The 20,737-nt window shown below is 35.5% G+C and overlaps 4 protein-coding genes, 1 non-coding gene and 1 pseudogene across 15 annotated transcripts; 4 read left to right on the plus strand and 2 right to left on the minus strand.

The window, feature by feature from the left end:
• Window positions 1-50: 50 nt before the first annotated feature.
• LOC104706473 (pentatricopeptide repeat-containing protein At5g21222) lies at window positions 51-5,091 on the plus strand. Of its 9 annotated transcripts, none has more exons than XM_087462514.1 (13): window positions 51-402; window positions 697-904; window positions 1,064-1,126; window positions 1,267-1,338; window positions 1,501-1,608; window positions 1,720-1,800; window positions 1,984-2,037; window positions 2,115-2,240; window positions 2,331-2,420; window positions 2,880-3,002; window positions 3,246-4,118; window positions 4,205-4,519; window positions 4,602-5,091. In XM_087462514.1, exons 2-13 carry the CDS (start codon window positions 734-736, stop codon window positions 4,632-4,634), a joined length of 2,109 nt encoding a protein of 702 aa, XP_087318640.1. In that variant the 5' UTR covers window positions 51-402; window positions 697-733; the 3' UTR covers window positions 4,635-5,091. The 9 variants fall into 9 exon arrangements, with proteins under 9 accessions (XP_087318640.1, XP_087318635.1, XP_087318641.1 ...); XM_087462515.1 differs by having other exon boundaries at window positions 123-402; window positions 691-904; XM_087462516.1 differs by having other exon boundaries at window positions 123-402; window positions 1,267-1,396.
• A 1,389-nt stretch (window positions 5,092-6,480) lies between these two features.
• LOC104706472 (agamous-like MADS-box protein AGL53 pseudogene) lies at window positions 6,481-7,557 on the plus strand (annotated as a pseudogene). Its single transcript, XR_015564199.1, has one exon. The product of XR_015564199.1 is annotated as an agamous-like MADS-box protein AGL53 pseudogene (transcript).
• A 513-nt stretch (window positions 7,558-8,070) lies between these two features.
• On the minus strand, window positions 8,071-9,781 carry LOC104706471 (calmodulin-7). The gene is made up of 2 exons (XM_010422670.3): window positions 9,566-9,781; window positions 8,071-8,604 (listed from the first exon to the last, which is right to left on the minus strand). The coding sequence occupies exons 1-2, from the start codon at window positions 9,639-9,641 to the stop codon at window positions 8,231-8,233; spliced, it is 450 nt and encodes a 149-aa protein (XP_010420972.1). The 5' UTR covers window positions 9,642-9,781; the 3' UTR covers window positions 8,071-8,230.
• Window positions 9,782-14,162: 4,381 nt separating this feature from the next.
• LOC104706470 (CBL-interacting serine/threonine-protein kinase 26) lies at window positions 14,163-18,815 on the plus strand. 2 transcript variants are annotated; one of them, XM_087462521.1, is made up of 15 exons: window positions 14,163-14,416; window positions 14,880-15,081; window positions 15,195-15,257; window positions 15,374-15,445; window positions 15,554-15,661; window positions 15,770-15,850; window positions 16,060-16,113; window positions 16,194-16,319; window positions 16,402-16,491; window positions 17,247-17,369; window positions 17,476-17,586; window positions 17,775-17,888; window positions 18,198-18,254; window positions 18,345-18,419; window positions 18,518-18,815. In XM_087462521.1, the coding sequence occupies exons 2-15, from the start codon at window positions 14,908-14,910 to the stop codon at window positions 18,590-18,592; spliced, it is 1,323 nt and encodes a 440-aa protein (XP_087318647.1). In that variant the 5' UTR covers window positions 14,163-14,416; window positions 14,880-14,907; the 3' UTR covers window positions 18,593-18,815. The 2 variants fall into 2 exon arrangements, with proteins under 2 accessions (XP_087318647.1, XP_087318646.1); XM_087462520.1 differs by having other exon boundaries at window positions 14,174-14,416; window positions 14,887-15,081.
• Window positions 18,816-18,983: 168 nt separating this feature from the next.
• TRNAD-GUC (transfer RNA aspartic acid (anticodon GUC)) lies at window positions 18,984-19,055 on the minus strand. Its single transcript has one exon. It is a non-coding gene; the product is annotated as a tRNA-Asp (tRNA).
• Window positions 19,056-19,119: 64 nt separating this feature from the next.
• Window positions 19,120-20,534, plus strand: LOC104706474 (NAD(P)H-quinone oxidoreductase subunit U, chloroplastic). The gene is made up of 4 exons (XM_010422673.2): window positions 19,120-19,514; window positions 19,617-19,768; window positions 20,025-20,165; window positions 20,272-20,534. Exons 1-4 carry the CDS (start codon window positions 19,145-19,147, stop codon window positions 20,365-20,367), a joined length of 759 nt encoding a protein of 252 aa, XP_010420975.2. The 5' UTR covers window positions 19,120-19,144; the 3' UTR covers window positions 20,368-20,534.
• The last annotated feature ends 203 nt before the right edge of the window (window positions 20,535-20,737 follow it).

The following is a 20,737-nucleotide window of genomic DNA, read 5'->3' on the forward strand; positions in this document are numbered from 1 at the left end:
TGTAAAATACGTTCCTAGTAATGTCTTCTTTACAACATGCTTGTCTAATTGGAAAAAGCTAACAAATCAAAACAAAAAAAAAATGTGTAATGACTAATGAGGCTTCCTCATCAATACACGTCGTCTAATTGAATGTTTTTAATTTGGATAAGAAAAAAGATAAAAGAGAAATAAGGAGAGTGAAAGCGAGCCACACGATGGGGGTATGGCGGAAAGAAGCATCGACCGAGTTAATGAGACGGATCAAGCAACTAACTATTGACTATGAGAGACTCTGTTTCCGATTACTTTGCTCGAACTCCTCTGCTCTCTGCATTTTTCGCCAACTCTAGTGTTGTGGGAAGGGCTGCATGCGATTTCAACTCTAGTTGCTTCCTATTTTCTCCGGCCAATTCGCAGCAGGTGTGTGTATTCCCCGAAGCTTCGTTGTGCTTTTCCATGTTTCGTTTCCTTTGATCGAAGAATTATTGGGTAAATTGGAGAGTTTGGTTACTTGTTAACGTGTATCAGGACTCTGAATTCAGAATTTTGCTTTTGGTTGTATACACATTGCAATACGTTAATGTAGAATTTTGGATGTGTGTGCACATACGCGTATCTGCATGAACTATATGTATTCCATATCAATACTCTCTCCTATTCTGTATATTATTTTAGAGGAGGTTCTGACATCAAGATTACGTTTTCAAGAAACAGATTGTGGGGATTAGTGGTGAACTCTGCTCTGAGTGTGATGAGTGAGCCAAAGGTCAGGCGTTGGGTTGGAAAGTACGAGGTTGGAAGAACCATTGGTGAATGTGCTTTTGCAAAAGTGAGGTTTGCTCGGCATTCTGAGACAGGAGAACCTGTGGCTCTCATGATCCTTGATAAAGACAAGGTTCTTAACCATAAGATGGCTGATCAAGTAATTCTCTTTTCTAATTTGCATCCTTTTTTTTCTTCTCATGTCTCCTCCCTTGCCCACTGATATGCCCGTTTACATTTACATTTCCTGGAAGTCAAATGTAGTTTTCTGTCTTCAATCCGGAAGTATGATGTGGGTCTTTCCTACTTTCTTTTACAGATTAAGAGAGATATTTCTACTATGAAGTTGATAAACCATCCAAATGTAGTTCAGCTTTATGAGGTCTATCTTCATGCCCCCGACATTTCTCTACGTATCTCTCTTTTTCCTTTGATTAGCCAGGAATTAACAGCTCTTTGGAATCGAAGCAAATCCGTTGGAAAGCTAACTTTTAACAAAATAATTTGGCATATGTTGTCCAGGTTTTGGCCAGCAAGGCGAAGATGTATATTGTCCTAGAGTTCATCAGTGGTGGAGAGCTTTTTGAAAAAATTGTGAGTGTTCCCTCTTCCTCCCCAAGGGCCTCAACTTGTGTCTGATATATCCTTTGGTGTAAGAATCATGCATTAAATGCCTCATGCTCAGCTTAGAAGTTCCTGTATATTACAGGTGAAAATATATTAATTTTGGTTTTTTACCAATTTGAACTTGTGAAGAAAATTGATGGGCGCATGAATGAAGACGACGCACGGAGATACTTCCAGCAGCTTATCAACGCAGTTGATTATTGCCACAGCAGGGGTGTGTACCACAGAGACTTGAAGGTACAAAGAAACGTTTTTGGTAACTCTTTGGCCCAAGTTTGCAGTGTGGTTTTCTTTTAATTGCAGCTAATTGATGCCTAAATTTTCTCTTCTTTACTTCTTTCAATGTAGCCAGAAAATTTGCTTCTTGATGCTCAAGGAAATCTGAAAGTCTCTGATTTTGGATTCAGTGCCTTGTCCCAACAAGTCGGGGTAACCACTGATTTTTTTTTTTAAGCATCATTTGGTCTACCTGAGTTCCTATGGATCTGTCCTTGTCTTATTCTAATGAGTGTGCCTGAAGTTCAGTAATGATGTTTTCATTGATTATATTAACAAATATCTATTAAGATCCGTAACAGTAATCTTTCTAGATTCTTTGCTTGGTTTTGGCAGGGAAATGGCCTTCATCACACTGCATGTGGAACTCCAAACTATGCTGCTCCTGAGGTATGCTTCGTCATGTGGCTTTTTATGCCAGTTGCTGCTCCATTTGTTTGATAGCTTCCTTGTTACTTTGTCCCAAGGTTCTTACTGATCAAGACTATGATGGGGCAAAGGCAGACTTGTGGTCATGTGGAGTGATACTCTTTGTGCTACTTGCTGGTTATTTGCCTTTTGAGGATTCTAGTCTCACGACGTTGTACAAAAAGGTAAAAACATTGTAATATCTTTTCAGGCTTCATCCTCACCATTATCTGTGATTCGTGTTTCTATGCTGCATTTTTGTCCTTTTTTTTCAGATCTCATCTGCTGAATTCAGTTTTCCTACTTGGCCCTCTTCTGGTGCCAAGAACTTGATCGTCCGAATCTTGGATCCAAACCCTATCACTGTAAGATATTTTGTTGTACCACTGCTATTAAGCTTTAAATGTATCCTTCTTTTATTTTCTTCTGTCGAACTTCAACAATCTCAACTCTCTCTTTTTTTCTTAGACCAATAGGCAAAGTACATGTTGTTATCTTTGGAAAATTTATTTGTAGTGTTGGTCTAAAGTGTACATTTAATTGTCTCTGCTTATTTTTTCGATTCTTGCTGACTATTTCCTTTTCTTTCCATTCCACTGCCTAAAAAGAGCTACTATACTTTGTCTATAAAATATTCAGAAGTTTATGACCTTCCTGCAATTGTTAGTCCCATAGATAAATGCACGTCATATTCATACAAAGCGGATGTTTTATCCGTTTCCTGCTTGTAGAACTTTCTCATTTAAAACATCTACAGATATATTATCGATACTCGTCCTTAAATTTCAAAGGTGGAACTAATTGACAGTGTGTTAACATGCCAGCGTATCACAATTCCAGAGATTTTGGAAGATGTGTGGTTCAAGAAAGATTACAAGCCAGCTGTGTTTGAAGAGAAGAATGAAGCAAATTTGGCTGATGTGGAAGCTGTTTTTAACGATTCTGAAGTGAGTCATTTTTTTAACCTGAGATCTGTTGGATAATTGAGTTGAAAGGGTATAATCACCTAGGTTCCGTACCTGTGTTAGGTTAGAGTGCTCTTACAACTGACAGGGGAGTCTTGCTATGTGGAAAGTAGAGGATCTGATTCAACAATATCAAACGTCTTTGAAATAACGTATATTATTATATTATTATTGCTTGGTTGTATATGAAGACAGCTTGAGATAACGTATGCCTTTGCTTCACAGGATGGGAGAGTGCAATTGAGGTCATTTCCTTGTGTGATATGTTCAGGTGGTACTACTTGTGGCGATGTTCGTTCAAGGACCAAACTGATGAACGGGTTGATAGAACGAGGGAGACCACAAGAGGCACATTCCATTTTCAACACTCTTATTGAGGAAGGCCACAAGCCAAGCATCATCACATACACCACTCTTGTAACTGCATTGACCCGTCAGAAGCACTTCCACTCTCTCCTTTCCCTTATCTCTAAAGTCGAGAAAAATGGCCTTAAACCCGACACCATTCTCTTCAATGCCATCATCAACGCCTCTTCCGAGTCTGGAAATCTCGATCAAGCAATGAAGATCTTTGAAAAAATGAAGGAAAGTGGATGTAAACCCACAACAAGTACATTTAATACTCTCATTAAAGGATATGGAAAACTTGGTAAGCTAGAGGAATCTTCAAGACTCCTGGAGATGATGTTACGGGATGAGATGCTCCAACCAAATGACAGAACATGTAACATACTTGTCCAGGCTTGGTGTAACCAGAGGAAGATTGAAGAAGCATGGAACATTGTATATAAGATGCAATCTTATGGGGTAAAACCTGATGTAGTAACTTTTAACACATTGGCAAGAGCATATGCGCGGGTCGGGTCAACATATACAGCTGAGGATATGATCATACCAAGGATGTTACACAACAAAGTTAAACCAAATGTACGTACCTGCGGTACCATAGTTAATGGCTACTGTGAAGAGGGCAAGATGGAAGAAGCTCTGAGGTTTTTCTATAGAATGAAAGAACTTGGAGTTCATCCAAATCTCTTTGTTTTTAACTCACTAATCAAAGGCTTTCTTGACATCAAAGACATGGATGGAGTTGGCGAGGTGAGCTTTATAGTTTATAAGCTGTTCAATAATTTCATTTATAGCCATGTTTTTTAATCTTACATACGGGCATGTTAAAATGATAGGTGGTGGATCTGATGGAAGAATTCGGGGTAAAACCTGACGTGGTAACATTTAGCACTCTAATGAATGCATGGAGCTCTGTCGGAGATATGAAAAGATGCGAAGAGATCTATAGAGATATGTTGGAAGGAGGAATAGATCCTGACACTCATGCATTTAGTATCCTTGCCAAAGGGTATGCTCGAGCTGGAGAGCCCGAAAAAGCGGAGCAAATCTTGAATCAGATGAGAAAATTTGGTGTTCGACCAAATGTAGTGATCTACACACAGATCATAAGCGGTTGGTGCAGCGCGGGTGAAATGAAGAAAGCAATGCAGGTATATAACAAAATGTGTAGAATCGTTGGTTTGTCGCCTAACTTGACTACTTACGAGACTCTTATATGGGGATTTGGGGAAGCGAGACAGCCATGGAAAGCGGAAGAGCTTCTGAAAGACATGGAAGAGAAGAATGTTGTTCCCACAAGGAAAACTATGCAACTCATAGCTGATGGATGGAAAGCTATTGGTGTCTCTAATAATAATGATGCCGATACATTGGGCTCTTCTTTCTCAACTTCCTCCAAAATCAATATCCCAAATCATACTGTCTCATCGAAAAATCCATTGTTCTTAAAGGGAATGCCTGAGAAACCAAAGCTATGCATCAAGTCTCAGTTTGGTTTGAGGCAGAGTGTTTTGGTGGTGTTGTGCAGAGACCAGTTTGGGGAAGCTGGGAGAATTTGCAAATTCATGTAGACTTTGTTTTGCTTTAGAGATGGAGCTATATTAAAGGGTAAGAGAAGCTAACCACAGATTGGTGTCGATCGAATTCTAAGATAAACAGTACATTTTTCTGTACAAATATTTGTTTTCATAATGAAATGGAAAATATGGTTTTAATTCTTTAATAAGCAGGAAAATGAGATGGATAATGGTAAATTGTTTTTCTTTCTTTTCATTGGAAAAGTTGGGATGTTTTGAATTATGATCAATGGTTTGGTACCATTTAGATCCCAAACCACTCAAACCGATCCAACAATGCAATTTGATTGGTTGGTCTCAGGAAGCGTCTGGTTAGTTTGAGCACCTAGACGTCCCTCGCAGCCAACTTTAAGAACATTGCTTTAAGAAACAACAGAATAAAATCAGTTCCCCAAAAAAAGGAGAGAATATCAACTGTCAAAAGGGTAATGTATTTTCAAAGCAGTATTCATTTTATCACTTTCGTTACAATCTCTAGAAGACAAAAATTGCAGCTTTCATAAAATCAGAGATAATAAATGTAGATACAATAATACAAAGACTTCAAGCTTCGTTTCTAGAGAAGCAATTGCTGATTATTCGGGTCTGCTTATATTCGTTGCAGGCTCTGCTGAGGAAGAAGGGAAAGAAGAGAGTATTTTTGTTTAACCAGTGATGAGATTGTATATAACAATTTTTTTTTGGCTCTCTGGCTCTTTTGTTAGCTGCAAATCAATTAGTTAGTTATAAGGCCTTTGTGACACAATTTATTCATGAGGAAAATGAATCTTTGTTTATATAAAATAATCCCACTTAAGTTACATTTTGATCTCACTACAAATGTCACTGCTCTGCAGTCGCATTACATTTTAATCAGTTGGCCACATGGAGTATGTTACAAGGAAGAATGACAAGTCTTAAGGAGATATGATACAACTACAATGAAGTAAGTAACGCAAGTAAATCATATAAATATATTTGGTACGGATTTAGTGACTTTTTATCTGCAAAAAAATTAATGAAGGCTAGTAAACTAGCTAGTTAACCGACTAACCGTCCTTAATTGTACATAAAAAAATATATTTCGTCATCGAAAGAAGATGAAATTGCTTAACTATCAGTGGGTTTCGTCCTTGTTCGTCTTCACAGTTTCAACGAATATGATTCCAATTAGAGTATGGCTCCGGAGCTACCTTTGGAACAACTTTCTTGACGGTCCCTGGTACTCCAAAAACATTCCACATCATTGCCACGATGGGTGATCTGATCCGCACATCATTGTTGATGACCCGTCCGTCCATTCCTCCAGTTGTTAGAATGTGATTGTTCCATGCCAATGTTCCTACTCTTGACTGGTGACCACCTTCCATTGTTCTTATCAGTCTACGATCAGAAGAATCCCACAGCTGCACTTCAGAGTTGTGAAGAGCAATTTGGGTTTTTTTTTTTTTTTTTTTTTGCTCATTGTGATTGATTATATATAGATACACTGATAATATATACTACAACAAATATATATATATATATATATATATATATATATATACTACAACGGTTAGATTGATTTTAGGAAAATGGAAATCGAATCCAATCCAGATTGTGACAACAAAACGCGTATATCATATCATCAATGAAGAGAAATATGGAAATCGAATTTTCTACATAAATAACCCTGAAGTTGTTGTGTGTGTTTACCCTAATTCTCATCAAAAGAAACTAAAAGCTTCTTCTTTACTTTTTTTTTTATCTCTCTGCAGTAAACAAAGCTTCTTCTTCTACAATGTTTTTTTTTCTTCTTCTACAATGTTGACGAAGGACAAAACAACGAAATTGTTGTCGGTGAGAAACCGAAGATGTTTCAAGAAACTCTCTTCCGTATTAAAGAAGACAACAAATCTTGCTATGAGAGAACAGACCATGTTTAAGAAAGCCTCGGAGCTTTCAATCTTGTGCGATGTCGAGGTCTGTGTTATATACTACAACCGCGACGGAGAACTCGTCAGGACATGGCCGGAAGATCAATCCAAGGTTCGAGACATGGCAGAGAGATTCAGCAAACTAAGCGATAGAGAGAGACGCAAGAAAAGCACAAACCTTTCTCAGTTTCTGAATAAGAAGACGACGACCCTCAAATACAAGAAGAAGACATCTTTTGATATCACGGAGGACAACAAATTCTCTGAGAAACTTTTGGAGATGGAGGCTTCGTTAGAGAGTTCTCTACGGGTGTTTCAAGATCAGCTTCTTCGGGTGTTACAGAACCAGACGAAACCCCCCGATCAGAACCCTCCTCCTGTGGTGTCTTCCGCCGGCTTCTTCACACCAGATCCATCATTGATGAGCGGAACAGAGCAATACCTATCGACGCCATCATTGACTCAACAACATCAGAGCAAAGTTTCAGTCTTTCTCTATAACCATGACAACGGTAGCTTCTGTCAACTCCCTGACTCCTCTGTTTCTACCTTTGACCCATCGACGATGTTAGATTATGAGTTTTGATTTAGATATATATTTAGGGTTTGTTAGAAGTTGACACTTTTTGTTTGTTATCATCCTTTGAATTGTATGTTTTGCCAAGTATGAATGTATTTTTTTGTTTCTCAAGTTTCTATCATAATAGTCTTTGGCTTCTTCTACTCTTTTTTCTGAGTCTTAAATTTGATCAAGTTTTTATGCAATATACATTGAATGTTAAATGCCCATAATTAATGCAGACAAGCAAATTCATGTAGACTTTGTTTTGCTTTAGAGATGGAGCTATATTCAAAGGGTAAGAGAAGCTAACCACAGATTGGTGTCGATCGAATTCTAATATAAACAGTACAACTTTCTGTACAAATATTTGTTTTCATAATGAAATGGAAAATATGGTTTTAATTTTTTAATAAGCAGGAAAATGAGATGGATAATGGTAAATTGTTTTTCTTTCTTTTCATTGGAAAAGTTGGGATGTTTTGAATTATGATAGGTTTGGTACCATTTAGACCCCAAAACAATCCACCAATGCAATTTGATTGGTTGGTCTAAGGAAGCGTCTGGTTAGTTCAAGCACCTAGACGTCCCTCGCAGCCAACTTTAAGAACATTGCTTTAAGAAACAAACAGAATAAAATCAGTTGCCCAAAAAAAGGAGAGAATATCAACTGTCAAAAGGATAAGCAAAATATGAGTTCATAATCAAACAAATATTACAAGGGAAGGAAGCAAACGATGTCCTAAAAGAACACAACCATAATCAAGTCATGATGAAACTTCACAGTAAGAAATCATAAATCTTGTTTCTTAAAACGGGGTTAAGATAATGTCACTTAGCCATCATGACTTTAACGAATTCCTCATAGTTGATCTGACCATCGCCATCAACATCTGCTTCTCGGATCATCTCATCAACTTCCTCGTCGGTTAGCTTCTCCCCAAGATTTGTCATCACATGTCGAAGCTCAGCTGCAGATATGAAACCATTCTGATCTTTATCGAAAACCCTGAATGCTTCCTTCAGCTCTTCCTCCGAATCAGTGTCCTTCATTTTCCTTGCCATCAGGTTCAGGAACTCCGGGAAATCAATCGTCCCGTTCCCGTCTGCATCAACTTCATTGATCATGTCTTGTAGCTCGGCTTCTGTTGGGTTTTGCCCCAGAGACCTCATCACGGTTCCAAGCTCCTTGGTGGTGATGCAACCTGCAGTCAGATTCAGATATAAATTACAGAGACAGACTTATATCCACAACCAGTTTCACAGACAGCAGTTCCAAACATGTTTAAGATGATCAACTTCAAATGAAACAAAATCCATTGCATTTCTTATTTCAAATGATGAAGATCTGGAAAGTAAAAAGAGAAATGATTTCTCATCATACAAAAGAAAAAAACTCTTCCAAGGCTTCATTTAGTGTTTAAGGAAAGGAAATGTTGCGTGTTTATTTCATCTTTCCTTATGTGTACTGTACTAGCTAACCTAGACTCATGTGCATTAAAAGACACAATATTCTTTTTCCATATCTGTTAACAATGGTATCAAAGCCAGGTTAAAAAAAAACCCTAGCCACTTCGATCCATTGAGCCCACATCTCACCGTATAAATGCCATAAATGCACAATGCAAGGTGCTAAGAATGAAGCAGCACAACAGAAACAGAGCAGAGAATACATTCTAGGTATCTCTATACTTTTCGCATAATCAAACTACAAATCGATCCTTTTCAATAAACTAACTAACCATTTAACCTTCACAGCTAACAACTCAATCTCAATATATATATTATTCAGAATTTTCACGAAAAAAAGTATCATCGCTGCATCTTCTTCAGTTAGAACCGGTAAGATCCAACTAAAGACTAGCCAGGAATGAACACTGACTGGTAAAATACAGGACGTGAACCAAATCAACCCAAAAAAAACAAAGCGATCGAGCGAGCATACATACAAAGCAAACAAACACCGCGCCGTGAGTCATGAGTCATACATTATCGAACATTCCAAAAAGCTAGATCGGTCGCGAATTCAAGTGAAACAAACACGAATTGTACCAAAGCAAAATGAAGATCATCGGAAAGCCAGTGAAACAAAACACGAATTCAAGAACGAAGGAATCATCGGAAGAAACGAAAAAAAGTTATAGATCTGTGAAAATGAGAACATACCATCACCATCCTTATCGAAGAGGCTAAAAGCTTCCTTGAACTCTGAGATCTGGTCATCGGTGAGCTGATCCGCCATTTTTCTTCTACCTTCCTTTTTTTTTTTTTTTTTTTTTGGAACTCCCGAGAAAATTTTGCTAATGATTTTAGGATTTATTTTGTCTACAAGAGCTTTTATAAAAGACACTTATTTTGTCTACAAGAGCTTTTATAAAAGACACAGCCCAACATTAATATATGGTTGGGCCTCTTAAAGATCAAATGACGATTTCTCCAAAAAAAGAAAAAATAATAATAACAATAATTAATACATAATTTATTCTTTAATTATTAGTTTTCACTTTTCTTGGTGGTGATATTGGTTTGAGATTTATGAAGATTTTTGAAAAATTCAACAAAATCATTAAAAGTGAATATGTGAAAGATTGTTAAAGATTGTTAGACCATCTTTACTAAGGGGTACTCTCCTGATTTTTTTTGGGTTTAGGTCCCAATTCATAAATAAACAATCCATTTAAAGTCCATTTACATGAGAATCGATACTTGCTAAAGTACTTTGAGCAACCCTTAAAAACCGCGACGTGGCTCATTGTGAATGGCTGATCAAAAAATATAAAATCAATTTTTTTTTCTCCTCATTTTTGCTTCTTTCTTGTCTCTCTCTTCTCATCAGACACAAAACGGCGAATCGCCACAGATTGATACAGCAAACCGGAAAATCAGTGGATTCACCTCGAATCCTTTGATTTATCCGGCTAAAAGTGGAGGGTTGGTGGTTGAGGAAGACGATGGCCACTCCGATCGACTTAAGCGTGAGATGTGACGCTTCGGTTCTCACGACGACCTACCTCCTTCTGCGACATCGACGACTGCGGTTACTTCTGATGGCTCTTATGTGAACGACGAGGTCCACCGGGAGACGAATCAGACAGAGAAGGTTTGTATTCTCATCACTTAATTATTGATCTCGTTGTTAATGTTAGGGTTTAGGTAAAATTCGATTTGATTGTGAGAGTGGGTATTGTTTGATGTTTAATTGGTTTGTGATTTGTATGGAGGGTTTACGGGTTGGGGCTTAAATCGACTGTTTGTCTGATTTACCACAGATTTCCTTGTGTTGTGTGAGGTTGAAGCTTTGTGTTTTAGATTGTTAAGGGATGAACTGTCTTTGTGTTTTAGATTGTATAGGTAATCATGCTTAAACTCTCCTAGTATAACAAACAATAACACTTTACGATTTATGGTGCTTTACAAGACATGGAACTTTTGTTGTATAGGGTTTAACCGTTTGTTGTCTTGTTTGATTGTTGTTCAGACTGTTGTTCTATGATCAAAAGGTATGAACTTCCCATGTCTGTTTAGTAGTATAGGGTTTAACCGTTTGTTGTCTTGTTTGATTGTGAGAATGTTATATGTTTTTTTATTGTGACCCGTGTGTTGTTGTTAGGAGTACAGTTGAGTTTTTGCTTGATGTTTTGTTAATGTTATAGTGTGATTAACATTCACTCTTTTGCCATGTTTTGTGCGAGGTTTATATCAACTGGACAATGGGGTTTAATGGTGAAGAGGGGTGTTCATCAGCTTGACATTGGGAGTGGATTCTCGTAGTTGAAAAGGTATACTCTTCGTATGAGACTGTGTTTTTGTTCTTAGGCTTGGTTATGTGTTTGAGTGAACTGTGTTTATGTTTTTGTTGATGTTTAAGTCGATTTTTTTGAGTTTTTGTTAATGTTTAAGTCGATTTTGTTTGTCTTAATGACTATGATCAGGAAATGCCCCTGAAACACTCACTCACACAAAGAAGTAGTCGATGGGAGTTGTAGTTGCAGGTTTTAAGTGTAGTTGCAGGTTTTAACTGTGGGAGGTGCAGGTTTTAACTATGGGAGTTGCAGGTTTGTGTAGTTGCAGGTTTTAAGGGTGGGAGTTGCAGGTTTTAAGTGTGGGAATTGCAGGTTTTAAGTATGAGAGTTGTAGTTACAGGTTTTAAGCAGTAAGACAATTAGATGTATTTTTTATTTTGGATTCAAATGACATTGTAACTTGTTACCTTGTTCGGATTATTTTTCAAGTTGACATTGAGATTGTGTTTGTAAACACATAGCAACAATTTTGTAAACACATAATATTTCAGTCACATAGACACCAACAAGTTAGTCACATAAACACCATAATTTAAACTAAAACATGAACTGAGCAAAACCTACATCCTTCCCCATAACCATACAATTGAGATCATTACAACATAAATTATTAAACACAAATTGAAAAATTATTAAATTTTGATAATTATTAAACACAAATTATCAAAGTTAAAGTTTGATAATTATTAAATTACAATTGAGATCATTACAACAGAAATTTTAGATTATTAATATTCCAAAGTTTGTAAAATATGTTTAATATTCCAAAGTTTGTAAAATATGTTTAAGATTCCAAAGTTTTGTTTTATGTAATATAAAAATGTTAATAATTGTTTTGTCATTTTAGATTATTAAAGTTTGATAATTACTAAACATAAATTAAAAATTTATTATCTAAAAGATTGAACAATCTTTTTTGGGTTCTTTAGTAAAGGAATGATTTTGCAGGAATACTCTTAGGGTTGCTTTACTTAAATAAGTATTAATTATATGATTAATTAATTTGAGAGTAACTTGGGAGAGGTACTCCACTAATGATGCTCTTAGAGAGTTTGGTTGATTAGTTTTCTAAAATCTTGTAAAGTCCTCCAAACAATCCATGTATTTTTATGATATTTTCTATGACTTTATTTTGTAAAGAAAGTGTCTAAAATCATGAACCAATAACATAATAATTGAACTCATTAACAATCCTAGATTCTTTTGTTTTAATTGAATAACACAAAACTTTTAATGACTTTATAAAAGTCTGAATCTAATAACCCAGATTTCTTAAGATTTTAAATGACTTTTTACAAATCACAAACTAATAACATTAAACTTTTACAGAGTTTAACAAAATCTTGATCTAATAACAACAGATTCTACATAACATTTAAAATCTTTAAAACTCTATTCAAATCTTAAACCAATAACCCCCATTAAGTTAAATGAAATTTTTATCCATAATTGATTTCTTTCATTACAAGAGGGGGTTATTGGTTCTATGATTTTAATGGATTTGGAAATCCAAACAAAAATCATGTGTTATTCAATCATAGATTTTAAAATACTTATCAAAATTATGTGTTATTGGTTCTATGATTTACAAATACTTGTTAAAATCCCATGTTATTCATTTAATGATTTGTTTTTGGATTTCAAAATCCACATTATGTTTTAAATGGATTTGAAAGTGTAAAATAGAAGGATTCAAATCCAAGGATACAACAAGTTATTTCAATATCCATGTGTTTTGATTTTTAGAATTTACAATTTCATATGGATTTAGAAATCAACTCTTCAATAACAACTTCTTAATATATTTATTTTCTATTAGATACACTAAAACCCAAATGGTAGTACAGTAAATATCTATCAAACTGTTTCAATAAAATATGTGATGTCATTTTTTAATATCTTGCAAATATGTAAAAAAGAAAAATATCATCTATAGAATAACATTTAATCATTAGTTTTAAATCATATTCAATAGAATATTTTACATCAAAGTATATCAATTAAACTTGTAAATTTTTTTTTATTAATAAAATAAAAAAATAGAAAGATTGAACTAGGTAGATATTAAAGTGTATTGTAATCATTCGAAAAGTTTGGATTTTTGTTGGAAAACAACATATGAATACATGTAACATGACAAGATTATCCTCTAAATTATGTTGCATGGAATTAGAAGCGAATACGTAAAAACTAAAAACAGTTTTTTTTTTTTGAAAACGTAATACCAATTATCGTATATTTGAATAAGTGAATGTATGATAGTTAAATATTTAACATCACCACATGTAATAATATCCTAAACTGAAGAAACTAAAAACAGTATTGTAAGTAAAACAATAGAATATTCCCTCCGTTTCAAAATATATGATGTTTTAGTGAAAACATGAATATTAAGAAATAGTTACTTTTAAAAAGTTTAACCAATCATAAACAAGTCTGCATAATATAAAATATAAATTTAATCTAAAAGTTGCATAGAAAATTTTAAAACATCATATATTATGAAACAAAAATACTTCTCTAAACTTCCTATATTATCAAACGGATGTAGTATAATAAAAATATACCTAATAAATTTAAAAAATATATATATGTATATATTAATACTTTATAAATATATATTATATGGCAAAATTCACGATTTGACATTAAAAAGGTGCATATCATTCAAGCCTATAATAACATCAAATTTCAACTTTTTTTAGGTAAAATATACATGAGAAGAAGAAACCGTTTATTTAGGTAAGGTCACTAACTCTAGTCAAAATCTGAATACTCAGATCAGATCTTTTGTCAATTTTGTAACTAATAATTAACTAAGACTGATTGACCAAAAACAGAATTAATTTGTGTTTTTAAGATTTTTTTTTCTTTTTTTCCTACCTTTTAAAGATCTTTACAAAATAAAGAAAGAAATAGTGTAATTGGTATTGTCCTATTAATCCCCCCCACACGTAAATGAGAAATAAATATTTGTTTTTGTCTGTTAGCTATTAACTTTAAAAAAAAAAATTATTGCAATCATCGTATTCGTATATCTCTCTCTGTGTCTCTCGTTATTTCCACCGTCCTCCTCCTCCTCTTCCTTTGCATCTCTTCTTTCTCTTCCTCCTCCTCCACCAAATTCGATTAGAGCGAATCCTGCGCCTTAGATTTTTTATTTTTTTTTAATTTTGAACTCTTTGTCATCACTTTTCTCCGCCCAATTTTGCAGGTTTGTTCCGAGATTCTCCTAGTTTTTGCTTCGATTTGCGATGAGCAATTCGGTTACTTGAAGAGATTAAATCACTTATTACACTTTTGAATTTTGAGTATAAAGAGTGCATAAAAAATCTCTATATATATATATATGATGATGATGAGTTAAGTCTGAGAATCTCGCTTCAATTGTATACCATACGCTTATTGGTTTAGTGGAAAAACCTGAGTTTTGTTGATGCTATAAATCGTGATTCTCGGGGAGCAGTGCAATAAAATGGACGATCGAAATTTGCGGTGTGCTAGATTTGTCAGCTGTTTTTGCGCTTTTCTCTTTTCGTAGCATATTATTATTATTACTCTCTCGACGGTTACTTCGTTTTTTATTTATTTATTATTGATTTTAGTTTCTGTGGATAGAGAAGAGAAACACTCTTCTGTCGAATGCTTTTTTACATTTTTTTTTTTTTTTTTTCAAGAAAACAGCTTTGGAAGATCAAAGGAGTGATGAATCGTGCTGCCAAGGTTCAGCGTCGTGTTGGTAAGTATGAGGTTGGGAAAACGCTTGGACAAGGCACTTTCGCCAAAGTCAGGTGTGCTGTTGATACCGAGACTGGAGAACGCGTGGCTCTCAAGATCCTTGATAAAGAGAAGGTTCTTAAGCATAAGATGGCTGAACAGGTTTTTTTTTTCTTTTTTTTTTTTTAACTCACATTTTCCTATTTAGCATATTTTTATTTACCGCTTTTGTCATTTGATTTCTACAAGTTAATGTAATCTTGCTTTCCTTACAGATAAGGAGAGAAATTTCTACTATGAAGTTGATTAACCATCCTAATGTTGTGCGGCTTTATGAGGTCTATCTCCATCCCCCCAAACCACTTTTCCTCAATGTGTCTCCTTTGTCTTGATTAAGAGTCTTTGTAAGTGAATCAGATTTGTTGGAAGCTAACTTTTTTGAGGAAATTTCCAGGTTCTGGGGAGCAAGACAAAGATCTATATTGTCCTAGAGTTCGTCACTGGTGGAGAGCTTTTTGACAAAATTGTGAGTTTTCCTTAATCCTTTTCCTGATCCATCTTTTTTGGTGCTTGCTAAGCTGTAATGAACCTTTATAGATTTTCCCTGTATTTACATATGCATAAACTTGTGAAGGTACATGATGGGCGCCTGAAAGAAGAGAACGCACGCAAGTATTTTCAGCAGCTTATCAATGCAGTTGATTACTGCCATAGCAGAGGAGTGTACCACAGGGACTTAAAGGTACGAAATTTTTTGGTAGATCTTGGGCACGAGTTTGCAGTATGTTTTTTTTTCTTAAAGTGCAGCAAATTGATGCCTATAACTTATCTTATTTATCTCTCATTGCAGCCAGAAAACTTGCTTCTAGATGCTCAAGGAAATCTGAAAGTCTCTGATTTTGGATTGAGTGCCTTGTCTCGACAAGTCAGGGTAACCAACTCAATATTTTTTTTAGCATCCCTTTGTTTTGCCTTAATTCCTACTGATTATGTTCTTTTCCTATTGTAATGAATGTGCCTGTAGGCTTTAGTTCAGCAATGATGTGTGTTTATTGTTTAGATTTACATATATCTAATAAGCTCTGTAGGAGTAATCGTTCTGTAGATTCTTCGCTCATGAAACTTATTTGGTTTTGGCAGGGTGATGGTCTTCTTCACACTGCATGCGGGACTCCAAACTATGCTGCTCCTGAGGTATATGCTTAATCATGTGTCTTGTCATGCGGTTGTTGCACCATGTTCTTAATAGCTTCCTTGTTGCTCTTTTCCTCCAGGTTCTTAATGATCAAGGCTATGATGGGGCGACTGCAGACTTGTGGTCCTGTGGAGTGATACTCTTTGTACTACTTGCTGGCTACTTGCCTTTTGAGGATTCTAATCTCATGACGCTGTATAAACTGGTAAGACGTTTTGTCATTTGTGTCAATGCTTCTTCCTTTACCATTATCTGTGATTCTGTGTTACAATTTCGTCATTTTTCAGATAATAGCTGGTGAATATCATTGTCCTCCTTGGCTCTCTCCTGGTGCTAAGAACCTGATTGTTCGAATCCTGGATCCTAACCCTGTGACTGTAAGTTATTTCAGTTTATTAATGCTTTCAGGTTTAAGTCAATCCTTCTTTTGTTTTCTTCTGTCGAACCCACCCCACCCCGACAGTCTCGTCTTGTTTATTCTTAGACTTAGGCGGGTTAGGGCTTATCAGGGCTCGGGGGAAACTTATGCTTGAACGATTGGAAAACTTGAGAGAATATTCAGTACAATGGCAATTTAATTGTTTGTCTTTTGCTATTTTTAGCATTGGGTTTGAGATCAAATTTACAACTGTACATATTTAGAGAGTATCATTACTTGCGCGTAAACTAAGTCCCGACTTGAAAGCATAATTATTTACTTGGAATAATATCTGTAGTGTTGGGTTAAACTGTACCTTTAACAACATATTAAGGCAGCTGAAGCTCTTGATATGTTAAGTTTCTTTTCAGTTTCATGTTAATTTTGTGTCATAGAAATTAATAAGTTTCCGTTATTGCTAACTCTTTCTTCTGAGGATATTTACCTGTAATGAGCTACTGCTGGTAATATCTGCTGGTATCTTAATCATGATATAACTAAGGGATATTTACTTATGTGTTTTCGTATTTTGGGTTTCGGGGGTTTCCTATTAAAGAAGCTCTTAATAGCAATAGGTAAATAATCAGAGTTTTTCTAAGGGACAAGAGTTGGGGAGTACTTTATATAGTGGTTTTCCTTGTGAGGAGTTTACCTTTGTAATCTCTTTTATCTCTTTTATCTATCTCAGTATTAACTGTGTATTTTTCATGACAGCGTATCACAATTCCAGAGGTTCTGAAAGATGCATGGTTCAAGAAAAATTACAAGCCAGCTGTTTTCGAGGAGAAGGAAGAAGCGAACTTGGATGATGTGGAAGCTGTTTTTAAAGATTCAGAAGTGAGTCATATTTATTTAGTCTGAGATCTGGAAGATGTTTAACTGTTTTCCCGTATTTTCAATTTAATTGAATGAACGTACATAACAGTCTGTGATTTATGAACAGGAGCATCATGTCAGAGAAAAGAAAGAGGAGCAACCAACTCCTATGAATGCCTTTGAGTTGATATCAATGTCGAGAGCTCTGGATCTTGGAAATTTGTTTGAAGAAGAACAGGTGTGTCCTTTAGATGAAACATGCTTATCTTCTTAAATCGTTGAGCAAACAGTAGTTTAATGTGACATGGCATTATATATTACAACTTTACTCATGAGTCATGATAACAGAATATATATAGACCATGTTAGGGTCAGTCTTGCCACATTATATTTTCAGTAATGAAGTCTATATCGTTTAACTTGCAGGGATTCAAGCGAGAAACGAGATTTGCAGCTAAAGGTGCTGCTAATGAATTAGTCCAGAAGATTGAAGAAGCTTCTAAGCCTCTCGGTTTCGATATTCAAAAGAAAAACTACAAGGTAAGCCGATCTTGTGAAACCCTATTAGTCTTCTTTTTTAGACCCCTTTCTGTTAAGAGTAAAAGGATTACAAACACAAGAAAATCGAAAGCTACACAGAATCTTACTTAAATCAAACATGCAATAAATACTAACCTCACAAATAAATCCTCAAAACCTCTCGTATATTACTTACTAATTAGAGTAGAAATCTAATTAACATATTATATCTATCAGACTTGTTTCTCATTTCTTCTGAGGAGTGGAAGTTTCCTTTTAATGGATATCGAATTAGTGTCACTTTCACTGAAATGCTACTTTTGTACACAGATGAGACTTGAAAACGTGAATGCGGGAAGGAAGGGAAACCTAAAAGTTGCGACTGAGGTACATACATGACTCTTTCCTTTATCAAATTAGTATCAAAACTGAAATGAAATAAAAGAATTGACCTTATCTATGCATAATGTTTTGTAGATATTTCAAGTATCACCATCACTTCATATGATCGAAGTCCGGAAAACTAAAGGGGATACATTAGAATTTCACAAGGTAATATATATAGTCACATCCAATTTTAATCACTCTGCGGTAATGAATATCTTTCTAGGACCGTTTCCTACATCTGTTCATATCTACTATCTTTGCAGTTCTACAAGAAGCTGTCGACCTCACTTAACGATGTGGTTTGGAAGTCCGGCGAGAGCTCTGGTTTGAGCAAATAATAAGGAAAGGACTGGATTCAAAATATGTGATATGTATCTTATCCTGCTTTGTCTTTTCTTTTCTGGTACTCTTTTTTTTTTTTTTTTTTCTTTTCAAGACTCGATTCTTTTTAAATATTAGGGACAAAAAAAAACCATGAGATTGACTCTGTACATATCGAAGCATGTGCAGTACAGCAGTAATGTTTATGGTGTTAATATAATTGCGAACAATTGTGTCAAATATTTATGTCCAAATGACTGCTTTTATAACTGGGTTCTCCAACTATACCGTGGCTTTATATTATATCAATTCGGAAACGTTCGAGTTTCAACAATGCTGGTAGAAAAGTAAAGTAAGCTCAAACGACACCGTTTCAAAGTAGTTTTAAAAATACGAAAACCAAAAAATCGCCGTTGCCGGGGATCGAACCCGGGTCACCCGCGTGACAGGCGGGAATACTTACCACTATACTACAACGACTTTGATGTTAGCTGATCGTCCTTAGCTTTATTTATTTCCAAGAACTAAAGTGGGACTTGTATTATTTTATCCACATCAACGAGTTTTCTATGGTTGTCACATTTTTGTATCCGTTAAATCGTTTTATCAAGAATAATAAAAAAATTCGAAAGTTTCTGTGTTCTCTATCAGTGTTAGCCTTTGGAGCCATGGCTTCGTTATCATCAACGATAACTCAACCGTCGTTAGTACACATTCCCGGCGAATCCGTACTCCGTCACGTACCGAGCACGTGCTCTTTCCCGTTGAAGCCAACATCCACCACGAAGCGGATCATCTGTTCGCCGGCGAGAAACTCCGGTGAGGTGTCGGCGGAGGCAGAAACAGACGGTGGAACTAGCACCGCCGTGGATGAAGCACCGAAAGTATCACCATCTTTAATCTCAGCTCTCAACGTCGAACGCGCTCTCCGTGGCCTTCGTAAATTAATCCCTCTCGATCGTTTCGATTTTTAAAAATTTTTGTTTTTGGTTTGAATAAATAAATAAAAAAAAATTGATGGTGGTTTGGATTAGAATGCAGCGATTACAGATGTAGATCACTATGGACGGCTTGGAGTTTCGAGAAAGTGTTCTTATGATCAGGTTCGAATCGGTTACCAAGATAGAGTTAAGGAGTTAAAGGAACAAGGCCTAGACGAAGAACAACTTAAGACCAAGTTGGATCTTGTCAAAGTCAGTATATCTCATACAAACTCAATCTTTTTTCATTTTCACCATATTATGGGACTTTAATCTTTATATGTCCAATTTGTGCTTTTTACTTTTTAAGCAACTAACTTATTTTGAACATATTTTTGGAATTAAACTTGTCCTAAAAAGTAGTCTGACGTTACTTCAACTTGTCATAATAAGTTTCAACATACAGTATATCTCATGTTGTGAGATTCATGGAGAGATATAAAGGAAACTAATTAAGGATGAATTTTAGGAGTCATATACGATCTTGTCGACCGTGGAAGAGAGAAGAATGTACGATTGGAGTCTGGCCAGAAGCGAAAAAGCAGAGCGGTATGTGTGGCCATTTGAGGTTGACATCATGGAACCGTCCAGGGAAGAACCACCTCCTCAGGTACGTATGTACCGGTTGTTTTGGTCACGTTGAGAACCTTAGAAAATGGTGCTTCTATTTAGTTTTTTTTTTTCATGTCGATATCTTATATGGGAGATATGGACAGGAACCGGAAGACGTAGGACCAACGAGGGTTTTGGGATACTTCATTGGGGCATGGCTTGTCCTTGGTATCGCTCTTTCTGTTGCATTCAATCGTTAGCCAAATTTCGTTTTTCTTTACATTGTTCTTTCATATCCATTTCCAGCTCACTTCAAATTCCATGTATATTTTATACCCGAATAAAAGATTTGCGTGTAAAAAATCTTATGATGTTTCAAGCTATAACAATGTAATGTACGTGGGAATTTATGTATCCCAATTTCCTAGTAGGAAAAACTCACTTAAACACGGTACAAAATCTCTATGGAAATATATGCCAAAGTGAGCATATGAGACCGGAAGATGTTTATATGGTGGTGGCATAAGTAATTTATTCATGTACTCTGGAACTTGGATTCACAAGAATTCTAATGTGTGGTCAAGGTGATTAAAGAAAAATAATGACTTCATCTTGCACGGACATATCAAT

The sequence above is a fragment of the Camelina sativa genome, chromosome 8 (assembly GCF_030686135.1).
Source record: "Camelina sativa cultivar CO46 ecotype springtype chromosome 8, ASM3068613v1".
Taxonomy (NCBI): domain Eukaryota; kingdom Viridiplantae; phylum Streptophyta; class Magnoliopsida; order Brassicales; family Brassicaceae; genus Camelina; species Camelina sativa.

Coding starts and splice junctions, on each gene's coding strand:
- LOC104706471 (XM_010422670.3), bottom strand. CDS start 9,641: ATGGCGGATCAGCTCACCGATGACCAGATCTCAGAGTTCAAGGAAGCT. Junction 8,605..9,565: donor CTTCGATAAGGATGGTGATG/GTATGTTCTCAT, acceptor ATCTGACTGCAG/GTTGCATCACCACCAAGGAG.
- LOC104706473 (XM_087462509.1), top strand. CDS start 734: ATGAGTGAGCCAAAGGTCAGGCGTTGGGTTGGAAAGTACGAGGTTGGA. Junction 905..1,063: donor ACCATAAGATGGCTGATCAA/GTAATTCTCTTT, acceptor TTTCTTTTACAG/ATTAAGAGAGATATTTCTAC. Junction 2,421..2,879: donor TGGATCCAAACCCTATCACT/GTAAGATATTTT, acceptor TTAACATGCCAG/CGTATCACAATTCCAGAGAT.
- LOC104706470 (XM_087462521.1), top strand. CDS start 14,908: ATGAATCGTGCTGCCAAGGTTCAGCGTCGTGTTGGTAAGTATGAGGTT. Junction 17,370..17,475: donor CTGTTTTTAAAGATTCAGAA/GTGAGTCATATT, acceptor ATTTATGAACAG/GAGCATCATGTCAGAGAAAA. Junction 18,420..18,517: donor ATACATTAGAATTTCACAAG/GTAATATATATA, acceptor CTATCTTTGCAG/TTCTACAAGAAGCTGTCGAC.
- LOC104706474 (XM_010422673.2), top strand. CDS start 19,145: ATGGTTGTCACATTTTTGTATCCGTTAAATCGTTTTATCAAGAATAAT. Junction 19,515..19,616: donor ACGCGCTCTCCGTGGCCTTC/GTAAATTAATCC, acceptor ATTAGAATGCAG/CGATTACAGATGTAGATCAC. Junction 20,166..20,271: donor GGGAAGAACCACCTCCTCAG/GTACGTATGTAC, acceptor AGATATGGACAG/GAACCGGAAGACGTAGGACC.